Source organism: Bos grunniens, chromosome 4 (genome assembly GCF_055505025.1).
Source record: "Bos grunniens cultivar Pamir isolate PY7600 chromosome 4, Bosgru_T2T1.0, whole genome shotgun sequence".
NCBI lineage: Eukaryota > Metazoa > Chordata > Mammalia > Artiodactyla > Bovidae > Bos > Bos grunniens.
Window position 1 is genome coordinate 82,841,582 of NC_141168.1, and position 25,564 is coordinate 82,867,145.

The window sequence follows — 25,564 nt, forward strand, 5'->3', positions numbered from 1 at the left end:
AACATGGAAAATCATTTCAAGATAAGATGACAAAGAATTCAATAATTTAAAATATTTTAAGAAATACACAGACATAGACACATGAAAATATGACCAATGGGTATAAATGGGCAACTTCAAAAAGGAAAAATACAAGTAGTTGATAAGCTCATGATGTTCACATATATAATGTTTACTCTCAAAATAGGCATGGATATTTAATATTATACAACAATACTGCTTAGTTTCTGACTCTTAAAACCAATAATTATGGACTACTAGTCAGTGTGGAAATTAGACACACTAATAGTTTGTTGGTAGGACTATGATTACTACTCTTTTAAACAAGGTAATATGGAAACTCTGTTAAACATCACTTGTCTTAACTTTGCCCACCTGTTTCAAGGAATTTATCTAATATATCAAGATATAAGAGGAAAATGTATGTGTAGATGTTTTACTGTAGCCTTGTTTGCACATTAATAGAAACTCAAAACATCCTCAATTTCTCAGTTTTCATGAGGAGAATGTACATCAGTATTGAGATGCTGCAGAGTTATTTCCCTCACAAGTAGAATTAGGCAAGTCAATGAGAGTTCACTTGAAAGAATGTCAAATGTACAAAATTTTGTGAAAAAGAAACTCAATGAAAACAAGTATAGTAAGAACACATGTTCCTTTCCAAATAAATACATTATTTCTGAAAACACAAGCTCATAAAACTTTTTTCAAAGATCTGAAATCTGTCTACATTTCACTGTTTGTATAACCATTATATAAATAAACAAAAAGCAAAAAAAAAGGCTAAAGAGATACTAAAGCATTAACATGACGTACAAGGGGAAGAGGAAGCTTTTCATGCTTCTTCAGATACTTTAGTACTCTGTGGATTGTTATAAGGAATAATGCTTTTATAATACAAATTATTGGAATAGAGTTTTAAAAGAAAATGAATGGCCATGAAGAAATGGAAGGAAGAAAAAGCAGACAACACATTCAAATTCTAACATAATGTATTGCTGACACTTCTAGAAGCAACTGACCTCAAAATATATGATTTTTCACCCAAAGCTACAGGAAGAATATAAAGATGGCCAAGAGTTCTGGGGGAAAAAAAGAATAGAGGAAATATTTGGAAAAATAGAATAGAGGAAACCAGAAGACTCGGTAGAAAAGATATCTTGACCTAAAGGTTGGTAGGACCACAGTACACTTATCAATAGTACTGATATCTCATACTGATGATTAGCAGGGCCTAGAATAGTGATCATCAGGCTGGGCTGGGCCAGGCTAGGTATCAGTAGTTTATCTCCTGATGATGAGAGCCTCAAGAACTATTTGCTCAGTAGAGCACAGAAAGAGAACCAGATATGTTGTATAATATGGGGAAATTAAGCTCTGGAAGAGAAAATAAGCTCTGGAAGCAATAAATATAGTAATAGTGTTTTTCTTGTATAAAGAGAAAAACATATATCCTACATAGAAGTATACTGTAGTGCATGCATACGCAACTGCAAAGTGACATGTGAAAAGGCAGTCATAACAGCAATATTTAAGGATAAGTCTTACACAATAGTAACCAAATTAAAATTATCAGTGAGATATTTTACAGTTTCCATACTAAAGTTTCAAAATCTAATGTGGTTTTTGCACTTTCAATAATCTTAATTTGACCCATGGTGCTCAATAGCCATGTTCGTCCAGTGACTATCTTATTAGGCAATGCATCTTTAGAACAACAGTAGCACATATGCAAAGTTAATCAAACTAAAAATGGATAAAACTATGGTGGAGAACCAGTTTAAGATATATATACATGGCAATGGCAATCCACTCCAGTAGTCTTGCCTGGATAATTCAATGCACAGAGGAGCCTGGAGGGCTATAGTCCATGGAGTCGCAAAGAGTCAGACACGATTAACTAACACACGCATATATATATAAAACCCATGCTCCAGCAATCCCACTCCTGGGAATGTAACAAAGGAGGCTATACAAAAATGTTGGTAGAAGCAAAGATTAACCACCACCACTATCACCAGTGGAACATTTACATTATTTTCATGGAGTAAAGTCTTCGCATGCATTGACAGGAATATAATATTGACAGTATTTCTTACAGTTGGAGCAACTATCTTTTTTGACCTCACGTGTGCTATACATGAAAGCAGGGACATCATTTCATCATTCAGTCATATGCTTTCACCTAAATAAAAGTTGTGGAAAGGCTTATGCAGAAAAAGGATGATGCTAGCCTCTATGCTTCTGAAGTTCTCAATCTGCATATGCTTCTAAATTCAGCCATATAACACAACCACCATTATTCTGTGGGCCCCAAATGTTACCTGATTTGATGCACGTTTTAGCAAATTTGTTGATATCAAAGTCTTAGTAATTACCAACTGACACAAGCACAGAAGAAATGACATTTGTTATCCAGTTCCCCAGGGACAGAAGAGCCTGGCAGGCTACTCCATGAAGTCGTAAGAGTAGGACATGACTTAGCAACTAAAGAACCACCATCTCCCTCTCCATGTTACTTAAACATGGTCTAGGGGATCAAGCATTGTTTCAGCCTCTGAATGATACCTCTGTGGCTTGGTAACTACCTGTCTGATCTTCATTCTCCTGATCTCTAAAGCAGCTCTAAAATCTACTCTACAGGGTTGTTGTGAAAAAATGCCTGATACAGTGTGTTTCACATATTGTTGTTGTTTAGTCACTAAGTCATATCTGACTCTGTGATCCATGGACTGTAGCCTGCCAGGCTCCTCTGTCCATGAAAATCCTTATAGGCAAGAATACTAGAGTGGGTTGCCATTTCCTTCTCCAGGGGATCTTCCCAACCAAGGGATCGAACCTGCATCTCCTGCATTGGCAGGAGGATTCTTTACCACTGTGCCACCCGGAAGGGTGTCACATAGAATTAGTCAAATACCAGTTTACTTTTTCCTACAATGTCTGCACAATGTTATGTCTGAATTGTAATTAGAACCATCTATATACATTTAATATCTAAATAAAAGTTCTGGTAATCCAAGAGATACAAATCAAAGGAATCATATGATAGCATTTTTTAACTTCCAAATTAACCAATTTTATTATAAATGATAGTATTCAAATTTGGATAGGCTGCATTAAGAAAGGCATCAACTGCTATCATATCTCCAAAAAAATTTTGATAACTTCAGGGTTCTTATTCTTTGATTTAGTAACCTTAGTACCACTAAGCTTTCTCTGAAAAACAGTTAAAATGCAAATATTTATACTCCAAAATATTCACTTTATTTATAATAAAAAATGAAAATAACCTAAAATAAATGTTTATTATTTTTCATAATAAAAAATGAAAAACCTAAGGTATTAAGTCCTTAATACCACGACAATGTGTATGACAAAAACATACAACCAAAGAACCATAGAACTGAATGTAATCATTTTATGTAATATTTAAGAAGTGTTTAATCACATTAAAAATGGAATATCTTAATAGAACTACCACATAGAGCAGAATGCTAAATACTTAAAAATGCATAGATAAAAAGACTAATGAAGAATCTACTTTTTTGTTTCAATTTCTTTAAACAAAATATCTCTATTTTAAACGCATTTTTGGATTTTTCTTCAACTAGATATCACTTAATAAAAAGGTAATATCAAATTTCTTCTAAAGACTATTAAGCAAAAACTTTATTTCTACAAACTTATCAGTTATCTTATGTTAGCCAGAAAGTGCAAACAGATGTCCCTCTTTTCTTGGGATGCCAGAAATTTTTACACAGAATGTGTATTTATCTCTGTTGTGGAATTCTTTAAAAACTGATTATTGGTAGAATTATTTTCTCCTTATTGAGTTCTAATCATTCTTTTAGTTTTTTTGCTCATATACATATGCATGTGTATGTGTATATATATCTATTTTAGTAATAGATATTACTATAAAATCGTAATATTTTAGTAATAGATATATTTTTTAAACTTTAAGCAATGGTCTTTAAAGTTAAACCAAGATATTACCTGTTTACTAAACTAAGACTTTCTGAGAGAGAAGGGTCCAAGAGAGGGTCTGAGAGAGAACGCAGAAGTCACCTTGGCTACAGAGTAAAGATCTGAAGGGAACTCAGGTACATTACTGGATCTTAATCAGCTCAAAAGGCCCATTTGTTGCCTGGTGACAAATATATGCTGGCTATTTCAACATCATTCAAGCCATGCATAATTATCTTACTAAGGAAGCAGAAATATGACTCTAGGACTCCTTGAAGCATGTGGAAACAAATTTAAGTTGTATTTTCATAGTAAGAATTTCCTTTACAAAAGAGCAACACAAACAATAAGATACCCACTATGAGTAGACTTCTTTCTGCACTTAAACTGACCCAGAATAATTAAAATTCACTAGGTAAATTTATTGCCAATTTACACTGTTTTTCTCAACATGCTTCCAAATTCTATAAGACTAGCTCTTTCAGAAAGCCTTGCTGCCTCATAAAACTCCTTCAAAGACAAAATATTTCTTGATTTGGCAGAAATTAAAGCCTAAAAAACCATTCCTTACTATCAGAGGTTAATGGATGATAGTATTATGTGTGCACACTGGGCACAGAACAGTTAAACCATAAGGCTTAGGCTGAAGCCTGGCATCACCCCAGGGCCCTGCAGGCAGCCTTGGCGCTCTTCGGGTGCTGTGGGAGATGCTGAGAAGGACATACAGCAAACAACCTTAGAGACACGTGTGTTTGATGAATGGATGGGGAAGTGGGGAGACACTGTTTATAGTTCCCAACCCATGAAAAACCAGGACTGGCTCTTCTCACCACTAGAACAGAACAGAAGAAGGGGAGGGCAGCGAGGCATCTGGAGGACAAGACATCCTGTCTCATAAGAAGGGAGGGGGAGAAGCAGAGGCTGCATACCATGTTATATGTGCTTTACTAGAAAAATAAATGGAAATATGTAGTTGAATTCTTTCTTGAGGAATACCATTTCTCTGCATTGTAGGCTTAAAGTCTGAGTATTTTCAGTATATGCTCTCTCAAACTAGAATCAAAGTACAGTGCCAGCCCAGCAGAAAATATTGGATCACAAGAAAATTATCACAAGCAGAACAAAGAAATCACAGAAACAAAGCAAGGAAACAAGGATCAAGGATGAGATATTTTCTAACCACTCAAAATGAGGAGAGATTAGTAAGTAATATAAACACTGGGACAGCACAACAAATAAAGCGTATACATTGAATTTAGAATTTCCTGAATATACAAGTACATGTACACATACACACACATACATGCAAACACGGGGTGTCTGTTTCAACCAGTCTCTTCTGCCAGTCCTCCAAAGTCTTCTAGGTGAAAGAGCAGGAGCTACATATAAGGAACACAGATTAACTCCAGTAACCTTCATTCACTCCCTTGATGTCATGGTAGCTAATGGACTTTACCTAAAGATCAGACGGCATTAAGGTCTTAGACCAGCTAAAAACTTCCCTCAGATTAACACAGTCAAGTGGAGACAAGAACATGAGTCAACTGCTTTTGTTACATCATATTTTTCTCTCCTTTGAAATATGATCTTCCACATTCAAAGAAATGGCCAAAGAAAAAAACAATCTGAACAATGACAGATTATCTAAATTCCACTGATGCATTTAAAATAGAGGAGTTCTCATGCACCATTTGAAAACTTAAAACCACTTGTATTTTCAAACTATTGAAATTCCACACACATCCTAGATAATAATTCTCTGATTGATTCAAGAAATCTTTCAAAATTACCACTTCTGAAATATAATTTGCCAACACAGAAAATCAAAGATTTTCCTGAGAGATTTATTGTCCCTCTTCTCAAGAACTCTCACTTTACACCTTCAAACACTTACAGAATTCTAACAAACACTATGACCCAAATGCATATATACATATAAGTGTTTACACACATACACACATTATAGCCCTTCCTTCAGAGTGTACAAAATACACTTCTTCAGGGTATTTTAGTTTTTAGTGTTGCAGTTTGTTTTATAACCATTTAAATACTGATATCATAAAGCTCTTCATTAAAAGGTACAACTTCTCAAATGTATAAAATTAATACAATTGTCCTGGAAAAACTGAAATTCCCCTCTTCATAAATATACAATGAAAAACAATTCTAAAACTATGGAAGAAATTTAAAGTTGTTTTGGTCTTGCACTGAATTCCAAATACTGTAAGTAATAATTACACTTGTAACCATTCAAGAGGTGCTGAGAGAAACCATCTTTTTTTTTTTAACCTTTAAAACAGATCCTGGTTAACATTATTCATCACAGTTAAAGAAGATAAAAATCAACTTAAGTCTATAGGGACAATACTTTTATATGGTGTTAGACATGTCAAAGCAATCAAATACTTTCAAAAGTGAAAGAAGTTTAAAAGTTAAAAAGTTTAACTCAAAAACAAGAATCTCTAAAGCTTCTTTTGTATAGTTGTTAAATCCAACTATATAATTTTTTTTTGCATTCCAATGAATTACAAAATCAAGGAGGGGAAATAAAATAATCCTTAAGTATTACTGATTTGCATAAAAATAATGAACAATGATTTAAATTCAATCCCAAAATGTTTACTAAAATATCACTGTTACTTACCTAAGCAGCAATCATTCAACCCCTCAGTCTCCTAAGATCCAAATACTCTAACAGCCTTAACACAGTCTTAATGCTTATTGATTCATTCTTCTATAACTATATTAGGTAGAAAATTGTTATCTGCTTTTTACACTGTGGAAGAAGTGTTTTGGTCTTCCCATTAAAAAAAAAAAAATCCTTGACGTTAGTCACTGAAATCCATATAATTCCTTTTTCTTTCCACAGTTCCTAATAAAAGTACTCTATTATATTTATGCCAGATAACAGCTTAAACAGGATTATAAAAAGTCTAAGTATTATATATTTGAACCAATATTTTCTAGCAGACAATATTATTAACTTACACTAAGCTCGTAACTTTTGTAAAATAACAGATCTCATGTAGTTTATGTATTTGCAATCAATCAAGCTTCTCTTTTTAATGTATGAAAGAGACTGGAAGGATGAGAGACAGTGGGAACAGTAAATTACAATACTTATTTTGTGTTTTCAGGTGAAAACCATAGGATGTTAATTCATAAAAGAATGGGATAGTCATTATTTTAAGTTATCAGCTAATTTCATCTTCTTACTTTTTGATACATTAAGCCAGAAAAGTATAAATTACATGAATGTTTAAAAAGAAAGCATAAGCCTAATACGTAATTAAAGCTCCTTCAAAGATAACAATATCAGTTTTTATTTACTCAGAAATGTATTTTTTGCCAGGAAAACTGACTACCAAAACATTTCTGAATTAACACCATATACTCCTCACACTCATATGTGATACCACTATTGCTTACCTCAGTCAAGTGCGGTGTAGGGTTAAATCCACAGAGATTACACACTTGTTTCTTACATTCAGTGCAAGTGTTGAAGTTAGGAGGATCCTTAGAACTTATGTTGAGTTCAGTTTTGCAGAGAGGACAGGCTGATTCTGGTTTGGGGGTTTCTTCCAGTTTGGGGGGAAGAACAACCTTTTGAGGTTCAGCCGTGGAAGGCTTGCTGTCCTTAGTAGGCAGAGGCTTCTTTTCTGTTTCTGTTCTTTTTACTGTTGAAACTTGTTCAGCTTTGGGCTCTAGTTTTTCAATTACTGGAGCTTTGGTTTCCTTTTTCACAGGTAGAGCCTTTGCAGGTGCTGGCGGTGCTGTGGATTTGGGTGGCCCTTGAGAAGTAGGTGGTTGTGAAGGAGGAGGGACTTGTTTTGTTGGGGCCGCTGGCCCACCCTGTGAATGAGACCCAGGCTGGCCTGCTGTGGAGATCAGATTTGATGCCTGGCTAAAGATGGATGCTCCAAATCCAAAGAGTTTCCCAGTCACTGTTTCTTGAGGAGTTGTAGGCTGTGATTTAGGGGCATCAGTAATACTTCCAAGATTTAGGCTAAAACGTCTCGACTGTTCCTGAGGCTTTGGGGGCTGTGGAGATAGAGGGGCAGTTTGTCCAGTGGGGGGTCGTGGACCTTGGGGTGTCAGTGCCCCTTTTGGCATCGGCTTGGTGTCTGGCTTAGGACTCATTTTGGTTTGTGCTTTCTTGGGTTCGTCTTTTTTCTGAACTGGATCAACTTGTTTTTGATCTTTGCTCTCTGGAGTAGGTCCAGGATGTGAAATAATTTTTGTATCTGATGCAGGTCGAGGTATGACTTTAGAATCTACTGGGGTAACTTTTTCTCCTGTTGGTGGAAAACTCTGAGAAGGTTTGGCGGAGTCTGGTTTTAGAGGAGGAGTTGTTTTCTCTTGATCCTTTGATGGTATTTTGGGGCCTGGAATGTCCGGTCTTGTTGCTGTTGATGATGAAGACACAATGTCTGTGGCTGGCTTTCCTGCCTTGGGCTGCTCTGGTTTATCATCAGCGGTGGAGACCTTGGCCGGTTCAGACGAGACAGAAGGCTCTTTGGGAGGGACTGGCTTGGATGAGGACTCTGCCTCAGGAGGCTGCTGGGATGTGACTGGGTGGGGGCTGTGAAGGGTTGGTTGTTTCACTAGTGGCGGGGGCTTTTTAGACTCAGCTACCTTTGAGACATCCTGTTTGGGGATAGTGTCTTTCTTTGGAGAAACCTGCTGTGACGGAGTGGGTGGCTTGCTCACTGCTGATGCAGGAACAGGGGTAGTCTTCGGTTTGGGCTGGGGTGATGATGGAATTGGAGCCAGGTTACCTCCTAGAGCTCTCTGCATCTGACAGTTTAAACAGAGCCACTCTTTCATCTAGAAGTAACATAAAATAACAGTCAGTAAGGCAATAACAAGGTAGAAACAAAAGCATTTTTAAAACTGCATTGGTAGCTTTTGAAATTATGTCTCTCATCATGCAAACCATAAAATCTAGATCAAATAATTTTAGTTAATTTATATATTTATATATAGTTAAGTATACAAAAATATAACTAACGAAACTCAGAGATGTAAGCACTTTATTTTAAGCAATATAAAATTAACACAGAAAATTTTCTTGTAACATTAGCTTTATTTTTGCCTTTGATTTACTCAAAGTTTGATTACTCCCAGAAATAGAAAACCATGTACAATAAAAGAAAATGATTATTAATATAACATATTAGATTCCATAATTAGTTATGTTGGATATTTTCTCTGTTGATGGCTCATAAACAGGTTTCAGTTATATAACCCAGAGTATGCTTGTCAAAATTACTAGCACATTGCTAATTTCTTAAATTAGCAAGAGAATCACATCTCCCCTCCAAGGCAACATAATCAAATGTGAGAAAATCATAACTATTAATCACTGTGGGTTAGAAAGAAAACATTCTCTCTTAAGAAAGCAAAGAAAAAATAATGGCATCCCCTGAAATTATTATAGATATAGCATGATCAAAAAGAGAAAAGTTACTTCCTCATAATTTTTATAAATGGAAAGAGCAATATATGTATACAATATATTTACCTGACTGGTGAGATATGTATATGTGTGAGACACACATTGTGTGTGTATATATATGTATATATTTATGTGTGTGTGTGTATATATATATATCATGTATAGGTGTAAATGCATTTCTTCTTTAACATCACATTTATTGTTAAAAGGAGAAGGTGAAATTGGTACTAATATATTTTAGAAGATAATCTTAAAAAATGTATATTCCACATTTACCTATTTTATTCTAAAATAATATACGCTCATTATACAAAATTTTAAATATTACCAAAGTAATCTAGAAGGGTAAATTTTATACAACCTAATCTTTAACTCCCAAAATAACCAATGTCACCAGTTTAGCACTGAAGTTCTTTGTTCAAAATTCTACACGATGCAAAACTAAATATATGGTGCATAAGTACCAAAAAAGTTCTGCAGAATACAAAATTGTAAAGTATTAGGTGGGCAAACAACATACTCTTACTTGAAATAATTCCCTTTTGTAAAAAAAACTAAACTAAGCATTCCTAACTTTTTTTAAAAACTATTTTTCCACTTGACAGTTTACATTGTTAACATTTAATTTAAAAAAACTCCTGTGTCTTTTTCTGAATCATTAAAATGAATTTAAAATTTAAAGAAAGGATATCAAAATTATTTAAACTCAGGTACCAGTATGCATGTGTGCTAAGTTGCTTCAGTCGTGTCCGACTCTTTGTGACCCTATGGACCATAGCCTGCCAGGCTCCTCTGTCCATGGGATTCTCCAGGCGAGAATACTGTAGTGGGTTGCCATGCCCTCCTCTAGGGGATCTTCCTGACCCAGGGGTTGAACCTGCATCTCTTATGTCTCCTGCATTTGCAGTTGAGTTCTTTACCACTGACACCAGTGGGAAGCCTAAGGTACCAGTATAACAGGGCTTATTTTATAATCTCATGGAAAGCAAACTTTTGTTTGGAGAAGGTTGAAGGAGATTTTCAACTCTGACAAGTTATATTTGTTTAAAAATCTGAATCAAAAAGCAAAATTAAAACATTTGTTACCTACAGGTTAAGAGGCACTTGGGTTTTTATTACATTCATTTTCAATATGAGTATTAAGTACTTATGTTTACCTTTTTCTATGTTTGAGGCATTTCACAAAATAAATAACTTTTTAAACATACAGATATTTGAATCCCAAAACATAAACAATCCACTGTTACTAATGTAAGTTGTATGACTAAAGGGTTAGCTTGAATGTAAGGAAATCCACTCCATCATGCCCCCTTCTTGATGGATGGAAATTTCTCCATAAACACTCATCTATCCACTCAACCATCTCTCCTAATGCCAATGTCAATTCTGCTGTTCCACTATTTACTTTTTCTCATTTGTTTTCAATCTTAAATGACACCATGTCACCTTATAATCATGCAGTCAGACAAGATGAAAGAAGAAAATATAATTAAAATGATAATTCTTTACTTATAAAATAAGTATCTGATAATGATACTGTCATAAGTCCTCTTTTCCTTTCCTCTGAAAGTTCTCTCTCAACTCTCATCCTTCCAATTTCTTTGGATGCATTTGGTTTTATCAGTAAAATTTTAAGTCTGTTTGCCATGTGAACACTGGAGCTTCATGCACAGCTGGCTGGTAGGCTTTCACTCCATCTCTGAACCACTGCAAAATTAGAACACTACCATGGCATATCTAATGTACGATTTATATCAACACTGGGACACATATTCTGTACTGTCCTCATTCCAAAAGCAAACATTTCCTTGTAGTTTATAAACGTATATGACCAAGTCTCTAAATATGTAGACAAGGAGGGACTTAGGAAAAGAGGGGTGGAAAACACAGGTCATTGCTTTTTCATAGGGACATAATTCTGCTTTTCTCTTAACACACTGTGTTTCTGAACAGACTCCACTGGCCCTACTTTTGTCCTTTTCATGACCCCATTTTCTTCACTTTGATAAACAACACATAAAAGACATCTGATCCTTCAATGTTCCTCCTCACTGTGAAAATACAGGTTAAAATCATTGTCTATAGCTTTCACAATGTGAAAAGCTTTTTATCCTCTTAGGGTTTTTCAGAAAGAGCCTCTTTTTAATTCTACTGGCCAAATCTGTTGAAAATAGAAATGAGTTTTATCTCAGAACCTACTCTACTACTGAACACAGCAGTGTTTCCAATTGCCCGATTCAGTTGAAAACAACAACAACAAATCTTTCTTATTACACTGAGAAAATGACAAAGTCCACAACTCACCCCAACATTAACATCACGAATCACCATCTAATATTCCACAATGCACGGAGGGAGAGTTACAAGTAGTAATAGCACCTTTGCCCTCTCAGTCATCTGAGTTAAAAACCCTGTAATATCTTTACTACATATTCAGTTACTCTTCAAGGTCTGTGTTGCTTGTGAAAGTTAATTTCCCACTTGTTCATAGTTCCAAAGCCACTGTCCCTCATTTGGCCCTTGCCATTTCCAAAATATTTTGTATCTCCACCAAATTTAACCTGTTTAAAACAAACCACCACAGAAGAGGTTGACTCTATCTCCCATCAAAACTCAATACTCTCCAATAGCTGTGAACAGTTAATTTTTTGCAGGAAATTAAAATCTATAGTTTTGTTACTGTCCTTATGTTAGCACTTACCTAATTCTGATATCTCCAGCTCTATATCTCCCCAAAGACTGTCAGCAACAATTATAAACACTACGTGTATGGTCTGACCTTTCAATCATCATAAGTGAGTAAAGTCGCTCAGTCGTGTCTGACTCTTTGCGACCCCGTGGACTGTAGCCCGCCAGGCTCCTCTGTACATGGGATTCTCCAGGCAAGAATACTGGAGTGGGTTGCCATTTCCTTCTCCAGGGGATCTTCCCAACCCAGGGATCGAACCCAGGTCTCCTGCATTGCAGGCAGACACTTTATCCTCTGAGCCACCAGAGAAGCCCCTTTAATCATCATAGATGTTCACAAATATTTTTTGAGGTTGTTGGAATTAAATAAATTAAGATGTTCATGCTCTTCAAGCTACAATATTTCTGTGTTTACTCTGTTAATACCCATTGTTAATCTAGCCTGAATGACAAGCTTCTGCCTTCATTTTCTGGTGGCATGCCATTCTCCGTATGCTATACCTTGGCCATGGACCATGTATTCCCATTTTGATTCAAACTGAAGGAACACCCATAACTAACACGCCTGCTAACCATACATATTTTCAGGGCTTGGAGATAATTACTGTCTTATTTAACTTCTAAAATTACATTTTTATCTGTAACTATGAGCAGAGACGAACCTGAATTTACTACCATCCTTGGCTCAAACCTCTGATGCCCATTCCACTTGGTACCCATAACTATAATACAGCCAGTTCCCCTAGTTCTGCATCATCGGGTCTTCATTCCACTGCAGCCATGAATGTGGATCTTACAAGACTTTAGTCCTTATTCCTCTTCCCTATGCTAAAGAAGTCCAACACTATCCACGGACAAGCCTAACTGAGAAGAAGCCTTTCACCAACATTTCATAAAGGACTTCTCGGTTCCCTGACACGCATAGTACTTACTTTCTCTATTCACCCACATCCATTCAACAAATAGGAGAAAGGCAATAAATAATACCAGGGGAGCCTTCTACTATATCAGTATTTCCAAAGCCACTGTCTCTGATCTGGCCTTTCATGAATCTTTTTTTTTCCTTTTCTTCCTGAAAGTTACCCCTCAACCTGCTTTCAACCAATTTCTTTAGATGCATTGGTTTTATCAGTAAATTTTTAAGTCTCTTTGCAATGTGAACATTAGAGCTTACCTTCAATATACAGGCACTAAAATGAAAGTATTTGTGTTAGATAAGAATGCCATGCTTTAACTATTCCTAAATTCTAGATTTTATATGACAAATGATTTTAAAAAATTGTCATTTCTTCCTTTCCCCACATTGCTTACAGCAAGTGAATAAATGGAATTCAAGAACCGGAGACACAACTGTTTAATGAACTACTCTAATTCAATTAGCTGTATGGAAAGGAACAAAAAAGGCATAAAATTGTTCATTCAGTCTTCTGACTTAATATGCTACATAAATAGGGATAAGAAAGGACTCAACCAGGATTTCTGCTGAGGTCACTCTGTATTCTAAGGTGAATGCTGATAATTATTAACACACCTCCCTGTTAAATCCAATCTCCCAGGGTTCCCTTTTTCTGAGCCTTCTGGTGAGTTATGTATCAGAGCTGAGTCATATAAAATATAGTAATAAAACTTCACTGACTAAGGCTTTTGCTGGATAATCATAAAAATATTATTAAATGTTTCAAGAGGTACCACTTGAAAGTTTAATTGTGAATTTCACATAAACCTTCAATTATTGGTGCCACTATCAAAAAAGTACTGAAAAATAGATACTGATTTTTAAGTGTATGTCTTTAATAATTCAAGATAGTTAACACAATACATCTAACAAATAAGGTGAGTTGGCAAATGTTGGGGTTCCAGAATTAAAGCATATTCCTACTTGGAACTATTATTAATCTATTTAGCTTCAAAAGAGAATGCAAGTTTCTCAGGAATAAAAAAAAAAAAAGGGTCCAGAAGGCATAGTGACTAACATCCGCCCTTCAATGTGCCCCGAACTGAAAATTTTAAACACAAAATCTATTTAAAGTTTACAATGAAATCTCTGCTCAACAACATAGCATGTAGAATCTGAAAATTGTGGTATAGATGATCTTATTTACAAAGCAGAAATAGACACAGATGTAGAAAATAAAAGTATGGATACCAAGTGGGAAAGGGGAGGTGGCATGAGTAGGGAGACTCGGATATATACACTATAGTTTTTATATACACTATTGATAGTATGTATAAAATAGATAACTAATAAGAATCTGCTGTATAGCACAGCAAACATTACTCAATGCTCTGTGGTAACCTGAGTGGGAAAGAGATCCAAAAAAGAGGGAATATATGTATATGTACAGCTGATTCACTTTGATGTACAGCAGACTGACACAATATTGTTAAGTAACTATAATCCAATAAATATTTTTAAAAAATAAGTAAACTTTAGAGTTTTTTGAAGTCAGCTAAAAAACAAAAAGATGAACGCAATATTAGGAATTTATATTTGTAGTGTTCTCATACTATTCAAATTAAGAATATATTTTCTTCAATTATACATTCATCCTGCCCTTCTACTAAAATCTGTTAGGTCCTTACTTCTCGATGCATCATAACTAAACTTTTCTGCAAACCGTAAGATCTAAATGTATCATTTACTCCATCAAGGGAGTGTTCTCATTATCTCTTACCTGAGTTATGATTCAAAATTTGTACTCCTCCTCCATTTACCTAAATGCTTCCTAACCTTTATGATCCACAATGACTTCTCAGCCTTATAACTTAGTATTCCATTATCCACTATAAGGTCTGCCCCTTCTCAACTATCCCAACTAGATAGTCTGAACCACAGCATTCAGACCCACATATTGCTTTTCTTTTCCAATTAATTCTTCTTTTCTCCTGTCCTCACATACTCTTTAAAAAAGTAATCACTTCTTATGATGACTCTTACCTCTGTATTAGATACCAAGTAAAGTTTCAGTTCAGTTCAGTCGCTCAGTTGTGTCCGACTCTTTGCGACACCATGAACTGCAGCATGCCAGGCCTCCCTTTCCCTCAACAACTCCCAGAATTCATTCAAACTCAACACCCATCGAGTCGGTGATGCCATCCAGCCATCTCATCCTCTGTCGTCCCCTTCTCCTCCTGCCCCCAATCCCTCCCAGCATGAGAGTCTTTTCCAATGAGTCAACTCTTTGCATGAGGTGGCCAAAGTACTGGAGTTTCAGCTTTAGCATCAGTCCCTCCAATGAACACCCAGGACTGATCTCCTTTAGGATGGACTGGCTGGATCTCCTTGCAGCCCAAGGGACTCTCAAGAGTCTTCTCCAACACCACACTTCAGAAGCATCAATTCTTCAGCACTCAGCTTTCTTCACAGTCCAACTCTCACATCCATACATGACCACTGGAAAAACCATAGCCTTGACTAGAGGACCTTTGTTGGCAAGTAATGTCTCTGCTTTTGAATATGCTATCTAGGTTGATCATAACTTTCCTTCCAAGGAGTAAGGGACTTTTAATTTCATGGCTGCAATCACCATCTGCAGTGATTCTGGAGCCCCAAAAAATAAACTCTGACACTGTTTCCATTGTTTCCCCATCTATTTCCCATGAAGTGATGGGACCAGATGCCATGATCTTCGTTTTCTGAATGTTGAGCTTTAAGCCAACTTTTTCACTCTTCTCTTTCACTTTCATCAAGAGGCTTTTTAGTTCCTCTTCACTTTCTGCCAAAAGGGTGGTGGTCACCTGCATATCTGAGGTTACTGATATTTCTCCCGGCAATCTTGATTCCAGCTTGTGTTTCTTCCAGTCCAGCGTTTCTCATGATGTACTCTGCATAGAAGTTAAATAAGCAGGGTGACAATATACAGCCTTGATGTTCTGCTTTCCCTTTTTGGAACCAATCTATTGTTCCATGTCCAGTTCTAACTGTTGCTTCCTGACCTGCATATAGGTTTCTCAAGAGGCAGGTCAGGTGGTCTGGTATTCCCATCTCTTTCAGAATTGTCCACAGTTTATTGTGATACACACAGTCAAAGGCTTTGGCATAGTCAAGAAAGCAGAAATAGATGTTTTTCTGGAACTCTCTTGGTTTTTCGATGATCCAGCGGATATTGGCAATTTGATCTCTGGTTTCTCTGCCTTTTCTAAAACCAGCTTTTAGAAAACAAACATCTGGAAGTTCACCGTTCACATATAGCTGAAGCCTGGCTTGGAGAATTTTGAGCATTACTTTACTAGCATGTGAGATGAGGGCAACTATGCAGTAGTTTGAGCATTCTTTGGCATTGCCTTTCTTTGGGACTGGAATGAAAACTGACCTTTTCTAGTCCTGTAGCCACTGCTGAGTTTTCCAATCAAGGCAAATTGGAAGTGGTCAAACAGGAGATAGCAAGAGTGAACATCGACATTCTAGGAATCAACGAACTAAAATGGACTGGAATGGGTGAATTTAACTCAGAGGACCATTATATCTACTACTGTGGGCAGGAATCCCTCAGAAGAAATGGAGTAGCCATCATGGTCAAGAAAAGAGTCCAAAATCCAGTACTTGGATGCAATCTCAAAAACAACAGAATGATCTCTGTTCGTTTCCAAGGCAAACCATTCAATATCACAGTAATCCAAGTCTATGCCCCAACCAGTAATGCTGAAGAAGCTGAGGTTGAATGGTTCTATAAAGACCTACAAGACCTTTTAGAACTAACACCCAAAAAAGATGTCCTTTTCACTATAGGGGACTGGAATGCAAAAGTAGGAAGTCAAGACACACCTGGAGTAACAGGCAAATTTGGCCTTGGAGTACAGAATGAAGCAAGGTAAAGGCTAATAGAGTTTTGCCAAGAAAATGCACTGGTGATAGCAAACACCCTCTTCCAACAACACAAGAGAAGACTCTACACATGGACATCACCAGATGGTCAATACCGAAATCAGATTGATTATATTCTTTGCAGCCAGAGATGGAGAAGCTCTATACAGTCAGCAAAAACAAGACTGGGAGCTGACTGTGGCTCAGATCATGAACTCCTTATTGACAAATGCAGACTTAAATTGAAGAAAGTAAGGAAAACCACTATACCATTCAGGTATGACCTCAATCAAATCCCTTATGATTATACAGTGGAAGTGGAAATAGATTTAAGGGACTAGATCTGATACACAGAGTGCCTGATGAACTATGGATGGAGGTTCGTGACATGGTACAGGAGACAGGGATCAAGACCATCCCCATAGAAAAGAAATGCAAAAAAGCAAAATAGCTGTCTGGGAAGGCCTTACAAATAGCTGTGAAAAGAAGAGAAGCAAAAAGCAAAGGAGAAAAGGAAAGATATTCCCATTTGAATGCAGAGTTCCAAAATAGCAAGAAGAGATAAGAAAGCCTTCCTCAGTTATCAGTGCAAAGAAATAGAGGAAAACAATAGAATGGGAAAGACTAGAGATCTCTTCAAGAAAATGACAGATACCAAGGGAACATTTCATGCAAAGATGGGCTCAATAAAGGACAGAAATGGTATGGACCTAACAGAAGCAGAAGATATTAAGAAGAGGTGGCAAGAATACATAGAAGAACTGAACAAAAAAAGATCTTCACGAGCCAGATAATCATGATGGTGTTATCGCTCACCTAGAGCCGGACATCCTGGAACGTGAAGTCAAGTGGGCCTTAGAAAGCATCACTACGAACAAAGCTAGTGGAGGTGATGAAATTCCAGTTGAGCTATTTAAATTCCTGAAAGATGATGCTGTGAAAATGCTGCACTCAATATGCCAGCAAATTTGGAAAACTCAGCAGTGGCCACAGGACTTTAAAAGTTCAGTGTTCATTCCAATCCCAAAGAAAGGCAATGCCAAAGAATGCTCAAACTACTGCACAATTGTACTCATCTCACACGCTAGTAAAGTAATGCTCAAAATCCTCCAAGCCAGGCTTCAGCAATATATGAACCATGAACTTCCAGATGTTCAAGCTGGTTTTAGAAAAGGCAGAGAAACCAGAGATCAAGTTGCCAACATCCGCTGGATCATCAAAAAACCAAGAGAGTTCCAGAAAAACATCTATTTCTGCTTTCTTGACTATGCCAAAGCCTTTGACTGTGTGGATCACAATAAACAGTGGACAATTCTGAAAGAGATGGGAATACCAGACCACCTGACCTGCCTCTTGAGAAACCTATATGCAGGTCAGGAAGCAGCAGTTAGAACTGGAGATGGAACAACAGACTCGTTCCAAAAAGGGAAAGCAGAACATCAAGGCTGTATATTGTCACCCTGTTTATTTAACTTCTATGCAGAGTACATCATGAGAAACGCGGAGCTGGAAGAAGCACAAGCTTGCCGGGAGAAATATCAATAACCTCAGAAATGCAGATGACACCACCCTTTTGGCAGAAAGTGAAGAGGAACTAAAAAGCCTCTTGATGAAAGTGAAGGAGGAGAGTGAAAATGTTGGCTTAATGTTCAACATTCAGAAAATGAAGATCATGGCATCTGGTCCCATCACTTCATGGGAAATAGAAAGGGAAACAGTGGAAACAGTGTCAGACTTTATTTTTGGGGGCTCCAGAATCACTGCAGATGGTGATTGCAGCCATGAAATTAAAAGTCCCTTACTCCTTGGAAGGAAAGTTATAACCAACCTAGATAGCATATTTAAAAGCAGAGACATTACTTTGCCAACAAAATTCCATCTAGTCAAGGCTATGGTTTTTCCAGTGGTCATGTATGGATGTGAGAATTGGACTGTGAAGAAAGCTGAGTGCTGAAGAATTGATGCTTCTGAAGTGTGGTGTTGGAGAAGACTCTTGAGAGTCCCTTGGGCTGCAAGGAGATCCAGCCAGTCCATCCTAAAGGAGATCAGTCCTGGGTGTTCATTGGAAGGACTGATGTTGAAGCTGAAACTCCAGTACTGTGGCCACCTCATACAAAGAGTTGACTCATTGGAAAAGACCCTGATGCTGGGGCGGGGAGGGGGGATTGGGGGCAGGAAGAGAAGGGAACAACAGAGGATGAGGTGGCTGGATGACAACACCGACATGATGGACATGAGTTTGGGTAAACTCCGGGAGTTGCTGGTGCACAGGGAGGCCCGGCATGCTGCTCTTCATGGGGTTGCAAAAAGTCGGACATGACTGAGCGTCTGAACTGAACTGAACTGAATAGATTTTTTACGTCTTTCCTTCAATACAGCACTTTTGAAATGTGTGAAGGGTCCATTTTTATCTAAGCTAATTAAGATATGGTAACAGGGGAGAGACAGTGTTTTGTATGTGTGATTTCTCAAGGGATATGAACAATGAGCAAGTTATCCCATCACTGTATTAAGTTTACTGATCCAGTAAATGATTCCGTTAGTTGTGGGTATCTACTTTCATGGCAGAACATCTGTTCTTACTAAGCTATACAGACCATCATACTAGTTGTGATATTTAGCAATTGGCTTAGTATATATAAAAGCTGGACATGCAGAAGGACACCTGAAACATCTCGTAATTTAAAAGCTCCAAGTGAAAAAAAGGCTTTGGTGCTAAAGATTAAACTTACAGGTAGAGCATGAGGAATACATATTTATTTTACATGAGGAACACTGAAGTCATGAGGAAAATGCTGTACACTGGACCTCACGGAAAATGCGAGCTAAACAAACATGGCATTTGTGAACATATTTAAGTAATACAGATTTTAAAATTATTATTTCTATTCCTCTAAATTCATGAGAAAACTACTTTAGATAGAGAAATTAAGGTTGTTATAGTTAGGGTATTTTTGTATTACATACTATGAAAGGTACCATAAGCATTACTAGAGAGTAGCAAAAAAAAAAAAATATTCTTTATCTTCTATTAAATAAAAATTTTATGCTTAGCATCAAGGGACTTGTATTTATCTTTATTGGGTTCATATAAGAATGGTACCAGTTTTTGCTTGTCATGGCTGTGACAAGCAAAGAACAAATGAAAAAAACGGACCAAATTTGGCATGACAGGCATAAAGCATTTCAAATCATCACTGTTATTTAGAACTAAAAATTCTTGTCATTTCACCAAGTAGATGCCAAGGCTAAAGATGCGAAAATTGAGAATCTAATTTACCCTTTCCTTCACCTTATATAAACTGTTTAACCAATCATGTGATAAATGAGAAAATTTTAAATTACTGAAGTGTTAATTATAAGATGGATTTATAAGGCTAAAAAATAACACAAAAAGATATGACATTAAAAGTAAAAGCCTGTCTCTAGGTCACCAAGTCTTACTCTTCAGAATTGATCAGTGTCAACTTTTGCTTTGACGTTTTCTTGTAGCTGCCATTATAGTATCAAATAATAAGTTGTGGTTTATAAATTTAAGATGTATATTTTCTCCTTTAAAAGCTACATTTTTTCAAAAAACAATCTTATTTATTACCACCTATTTTAGAACTGTCTTTAGCAATGACAGGGCTTCCCTGATAGCTCAGTTGGTAAAGAATCTGCCAGCAAAGCAGGAGACACTGGTTCGATTCCTGGGTTGGGAATATCCCCTGGAGAAGGGGAAGGCTACCCACTCCAGTATTCTGGCCTGGAGAATTCCATGGACTGTATAGTGCTTGGGGTTGCAAAGAGTCAGACACAGCTAAGTGACTTTCACTTCACTAAGCAAAGTCAAAAAAAATATAACTGATATATTAATTAAATATTTTAACACACAGTTAAATAATGCATTTTACTTTGATTTGAATACCATCTAATATCATCTCACATTCCACTACTATTATACAATTACATTTTCGAAAAAATGATAAGGTCTAGTTTTCTTCATTCCTGGGGTCAGCTACTCCATCCCACTCCCTTCATTTTCCATTTTAATAGAAGAACTCCAGGGACTGTGATATATGCATATGTGCACCTGTGTACACGTGTGTGGTGTCTGACTCTTGAGATCCCACTGACTGGAGCCCGCCAGGCTCCTCTGTCTATGGGATTCTCCAGGCAAGAACACTGGAGTGAATTGCCATTTCCTTCTCCAGGGTATCTTCCCGACCCAGGAATCGAACCCGGGTCTCCTGTATTGGAGACAGATGATTTACCAACTGAGCTATGAGGGAAGTATGCATATACTTATATGGACTGCTAATGATTTTTATGGACTCTTAAATATGAAAAAATTCTTAAGCTGCTCGCATACCCCCTCTCGATTGCTTACTTAGAGAATTCATCATATCACAATCTCTAGAAATGTAAAGAAATTGTTCCCTCTCTGCTGTCTTCTGTGTTGATAATGACTATTATACTGATGCCTGATTTTTCATCTTTTTGCAGATGATATTTTTTTTCTCTGTAGAAGTCTTTCAAATGTTTTCCTTATCCTTGGAAATCACATCATTTCACCAGGATATATTTATCAGGCATTTTGTTAATCATGCTTGACTACTGGTGGATCAAAATCTGAAGACTTCCTTTTTCTAGAGCCTTGATTCTTTCTTTCTGAAACTCTTAGATATAATTTCTTAGAAATAATAAGCTGGAACTCTTAGAAATAATAAGCTCTTAGATATAATTTCCATAATTTTTAAATATTTCTCTTAGAGCCCCAGAGCTCTCAGAGTCCCAAGGGAACCTCAGAATTTCAGATAACCACCTCCTCAAAATGTCTACAATTTCATGGGAAGGTGCTTAGAAAGAGCTCTCTGTACTGGAGATAAAATGCTTACTCTCAGCCTCCACAACCCACAGGGAAGAGTAAAGAGGGGGATCTCAGAACTCTAAACATTTCTGGGTACATTCCCACCCTTTCCTTATTTAGCCCCTTTCAAACCCTCAGCCTCAGTTAGAACTATACACATAAATTAGACCTTTAGTTACCATTAAAAATTCCAGATTCCTGAGTCATCCATCAACTCCCACATGCTAATCCCCGAATGACAGGGAATGAAGGGACCTTACCAATATATCATCAATCCCTTCCCTTGGTTTGTGCTATAACCTTCTGCTACTTCATTTTTCTCCGTAACACTTATTACCATCCATCCCTCTATTCGTTCTATTTGCCACTCTGACCAATATACACTTTTTGGCTATTTTGTTCACTCTTACATCTAGGACAGTCCAGAAAGTGCCTGAAACATAGTAGGTCCTCAATTAAGCAGCTAGATAATTTGATGGGAAAATTCTGGGTCTCTCTTTTCCAAAACATCAACTGGGTCCATCTTTATCTTCAAGTCAGCACAGTGAAATTGGAGTATGCTAATTATTGATGGAATATGAATCATACAAATTTTACAAGTTCTTTTTATTTTCTGAGTAGATGCTCTCCCTTGAGGTCAGGTGTTTTGTTTTTCAGTAGTTCCTCTATATCCTTCATGTGGTGGTATTGCTAAAATGTCAAGCGAGTCTCTCCAAACCACTCATTTACAATGAACGTCTCCATCATTCAAAATGGGTAATCAGCAGAGTTTTTTTCTGTATTTATTTCTGTTCTGCTTCTCCATTGAATATGAGAAAATAGGATGGCAGAGGGTCAGTGTCCAAATTAAGGACAGCTTTACTAGGAGAGTAATAGATTTCGTGCATTTGACTCCTGGTTGAGAAATGTTTTATTTGTTTTCTCCTTTATATCACTCTGTGGTAGGAGAGGAGTGCTACCTCTTTTCATTTCCTTTTGAAAATCAAAGTTAAAATGAAATGTTTTAACACTCTAGATCAAATGGCTCCTGATTGCTATCACAGAATCCAACAATTTATAATATTGTATCTGTAGAAAATAATTTGAGGGTAAACTTTCAAAATCAACTCTGTTTAAAATATCAGATTATCCATGGCAGATAATATTACAACTTCAAAAGAACTTCATATATTGAAAAATACCTTCTCATACAAATGTTCAGTTAATCCTAACAATTCACTGTGTTCAGCAGAGAACATATTGTTTCTATTGTTCATCTGGTGTTACTGATAGACAAAGTGTAAATGATTTGCCCACACTCATCTCATTAATAATGGGGATGTTTTCTTTTTTTAAGCCACTGAGATCTTCTACCTGCCCCCACATTCCAAGCTTCTGTCAAATATGTCCAAGTTATCATTCTTCACATTCCCATGTCAAATACTTGTATTTCCATGAAGAAAGTTATGATACTGTTACAGATAGTCGTGGATACTTCATTTGATATCATAGCCCTTTCTTTCTTCTTACCATGAGTAAATGGATTTGGAATCAGAAGATTTAGTTTGGGTCCTAGTTATTTACTATCAGGTTGATCCTAACAAGTAAAGCAACCATAATAACCACTTGAAAACCAATTTTTTCTATAATTAAGAAAATATAACAGAGAAAACAGACTATATAACCACAGAATTACTTGGAAATTTAATTTTGATAAAATAAATAGGAAAGAACTATGTGAACTGTAAAGCCCTACAGTAAGTTTTCTTATATATTTGTTTTCCCCCTTTCTTATCTACAAATTTTATTTCCTCTATTTTCTGATTGAAGGAAAACACCATATCTAATGAATACTTGATTCTATCAAAGTACATGTCAGTGTTTCACAACTAGGCATTTGACATACATTTGTAAAATTAATGAAGGATTTGAAATATGACTACATTAATTAAGGTAAGTTTCAAAAAGCAGAATGTTCACTGCTACTGATGTGGAATGCCAAAATCTGAATTCAACTTCTCTCCAATCTCATTGCTCATTTCCTCCCCATCACTTCAGCCAACCTAGAGCTATGCCAATTTTCTAAATACACTTTGCATTATTCTGGCTCTAGGTCTTAGACCAAATCATTACTCCCTTTCACATCCTCTACCTGTTGAAGTAATATCCATTGTTACATACCTAGCACAAATGCCATTTTCTACACAAATCTCTCCTTAATCTCACCCACTGGAATGGGCGACTTCCTACCCTAATGACACTTCCTGCCCTATAGGCCATAATGTTTGCTCATGTGTTTCACAGCTTTTATTTGACCACATGTTATATTTCCTTGTACATGTATTATCTAAGCTAGTATACCTGAATCATGTAGAGATCAATATTATGTTTTACTTATCTTTATATCCTACCACACATATAGTAAAATACCTTCCACTTGGTAGGTACTCAAATAATATATTTAGCTTGAAGGTCCAAGTACATGTTTCTGTCTTACAAACTGTCACAAAGTCATGACTAAAATGGTCATTTTATAAAATGACCATCTACTGTTTGAAGTCACTATTACTACACATTCCTAAGAAGATGGTATACTATGGGCAGAAACACATCTTCATCAAAATGTATAAATACACACACACACATATACAATGGAATACTACTCAGCTAGAAGAAAGAATGAAATTTTGCCATTTGCAACCATCTGGATGGACTTGGAGAACATTAAGTGAAATAAGTCTGATAGAGAAAGATGAATACTGTATGATATCACTTATATACAGAATCTAAGAAATACAACTAGTGACTATAACAAAAAAGAAGCAGACACACAGATATAGAGAACAAACCAGTGGTTGCTAGTGGGCAGAAGAAAAGGGGGAGAGGAAGCTTGGGGGTAAAGGATTAAGAAGTATAAAACTATTATACATGAAGTCAGCCATATGAATATATTGTACACCATGGAGAATACAGCAAACACTTTATAATTATAAATGGAATATAACCTTTAAACTTGTAAAACGATATGCTGTACACCTGTAACAATTTTATACATCAACTATACTTTAATAAAATTTTTTAAAAAACAAGAAAAGAATGCAGGAAAGTTTAAGATATGAAAAAAAGCTACAAATATATAAACAAACTATTTATAATCTGATCTCCTCCACAACATAAATGTTCTTGTTAATTCCAATTTTACCATTAAAGAATCCCTTACCTAAAATGGTAGAGTACTCAATATGACTTCTGGTAAAAAGAATACTTTGGCAAAAAATCACAGGTTGACATACTTTAAATGGACATCATTATCATCTTTCATCACAGTAAGTATCCAAATGAACTTAACAGTTACCAATAATCATCACTGTTGTTTTTACCAGAAAAGGGATTTCAGTTAGAATGACAGTACGTGAGTCTCCACTCTTGGAGATATTTAAATCACACAATCCTTCAATGACTGCTGCCTCCATTCCTTCTTGGGCTGTTCACAGACACCATGCACACACAGCCCACTAACAGCTGTTCTCCAGATGGACTAAATGGTTTCTGTGCTTTCTTATCGGGGAGGGACTACTGCATTTCTTTTAAAAACATCTTCCTTTGGATCCTAACCCCTCTTATTCTCACTTAGTTTGTATTATTATATCATCTTCACTGTATTATTTCTTAACTCCAGAGAGTTTCTAAGTTCTGCAGTTTTATGTTTTGTGTCCCTTCCCTGAAAATTCCCCCAAATCTCTACCTATTAAAATGCTACTTTATCCAAGGTCTTTAAATGCTAAGTTAACATTAACTAGCTTGCTGAGAATAACTT

At 36.4% G+C, this 25,564-nt stretch overlaps 1 protein-coding gene across 7 annotated transcripts in view; it reads right to left on the reverse strand.

Moving 5' to 3' along the window:
* Positions 1–25,564, reverse strand: part of PCLO (piccolo presynaptic cytomatrix protein) — a 384,975-nt gene that overhangs the window by 350,125 nt on the left and 9,286 nt on the right. For all 7 annotated transcript variants that reach the window (XR_015163255.1, XM_086398565.1, XM_086398563.1 and 4 more), the window contains exon 3: positions 7,396–8,793. Coding sequence is in view for 6 of the 7 variants with exons in the window: in XM_086398565.1 (XP_086254691.1) it covers positions 7,396–8,793 (1,398 nt within the window). In the remaining variant the exon portion in view is untranslated. The remainder of the gene's footprint in view (positions 1–7,395; positions 8,794–25,564) is intronic.